Source organism: Volvox carteri (assembly GCF_000143455.1).
Source record: "Volvox carteri f. nagariensis unplaced genomic scaffold VOLCAscaffold_126, whole genome shotgun sequence".
NCBI lineage: Eukaryota > Viridiplantae > Chlorophyta > Chlorophyceae > Chlamydomonadales > Volvocaceae > Volvox > Volvox carteri.
In genome coordinates, this window is record NW_003307669.1 from 54319 (window position 1) to 55464 (window position 1146).

General features: G+C 55.9%; 1 protein-coding gene across 1 annotated transcript in view; it reads right to left on the bottom strand.

The window, feature by feature from the left end:
- Nucleotides 1-1146, bottom strand: part of VOLCADRAFT_108499 (uncharacterized protein) — a gene marked incomplete at its 5' end in the record, with an annotated part of 15460 nt that continues 14314 nt past the window's right edge. Inside the window, 2 exons of the mRNA XM_002959111.1 lie at nucleotides 1-531; nucleotides 831-989. Of these exons, the coding sequence (XP_002959157.1) occupies nucleotides 476-531; nucleotides 831-989 (215 nt within the window). The 3' untranslated portion in view covers nucleotides 1-475. The remainder of the gene's footprint in view (nucleotides 532-830; nucleotides 990-1146) is intronic.

Consider the following 1146-nt stretch of genomic DNA (forward strand, 5'->3'; position numbering starts at 1 on the left):
GAGATAGGATCTTGGGAACCAGCCGTCTTGGTAGAGCGGTATTGGGGGGGCGCCGAGCTGGCTACCCTCCCCCCCTGTGGTTTCCGGAGGCTTGATCGCCCTGCGTTGCCGCAGGGTCTTCCCGTTTGAGTACTTTTCAATTTAGACCCAGTGCTGTGGAAGGGCGCGGACTTGTGCGGTGTTACCCCCTCGACGGGGGCTATCTCCCCTGGACTAGCCCAGGGAGGGAGAGGCGGAGGAGGGTAGTAGTCTCAGGAGGCTGTTTGGCGTCTTGTGGTGTGAGCTCTTTGCGCTCTTTTTTGCGTGAGGATTTTTGAGCTTGGTGACCTCCCCAGCCCGGGAAGACTCGTCGGGCTCCCGGTCGCCCAAGTCCTGGTAGCGAGCTCTCTGAGATGCTCGGTTCGTTCGGTCGGCAGGAAGAGCCCCCCAGTTGCGACTTCGTTTATGTTAGGAGACCAACGGGCATAGATCCCGTCTAGTTGGAGCGCCAAACAAGCGCTGTTGCGTGCCGGCCGTCGTTTCCCGTGCGGCCTGACCCGGGGGAGGAGTGCATGAGACTAACCAGCCGTATGCACCCGCCCCCCGCGCTGTGCTTCGGCCCTGGGCCCCCGGCTTTTCAGCCCACAGTGTAATCAACGTCATACATACATACATACATACATACATACATACATACATACATACATACATACATACATACATACATACATACATACATACATACATACATACATACATACATACATACATACATACATACATACATACATACATACATACATACATACATACATACATACATACATACATACATACACACATACACACACCTGGAGCCGGCACGTCCACGCAGCCCGGTGTGGTAGTGGTCGTTGTGGCGATGGTTGTGGTTTCACACAATCCGCACGTCGCTAGGCACCAGCGGTTGAGCCGCATCCAGGGCTGAGCGCACTGCCCCCACTCCATCTGCTGGCTGCAGGTGTAAGTGCCTGAACGAGGGGGGGAGTGATAACCGTGTAATGGGACGTTTAAAAGCTTGATGGTGTCCACAAACCGAGTTCTTCTTCAACACGCGGGTGCGCTACTCGCCTGGCGGCACTTGTACGTCGGAGCAGTTGGGTGCCGGGGGGAGCGGGGATTGGGGGG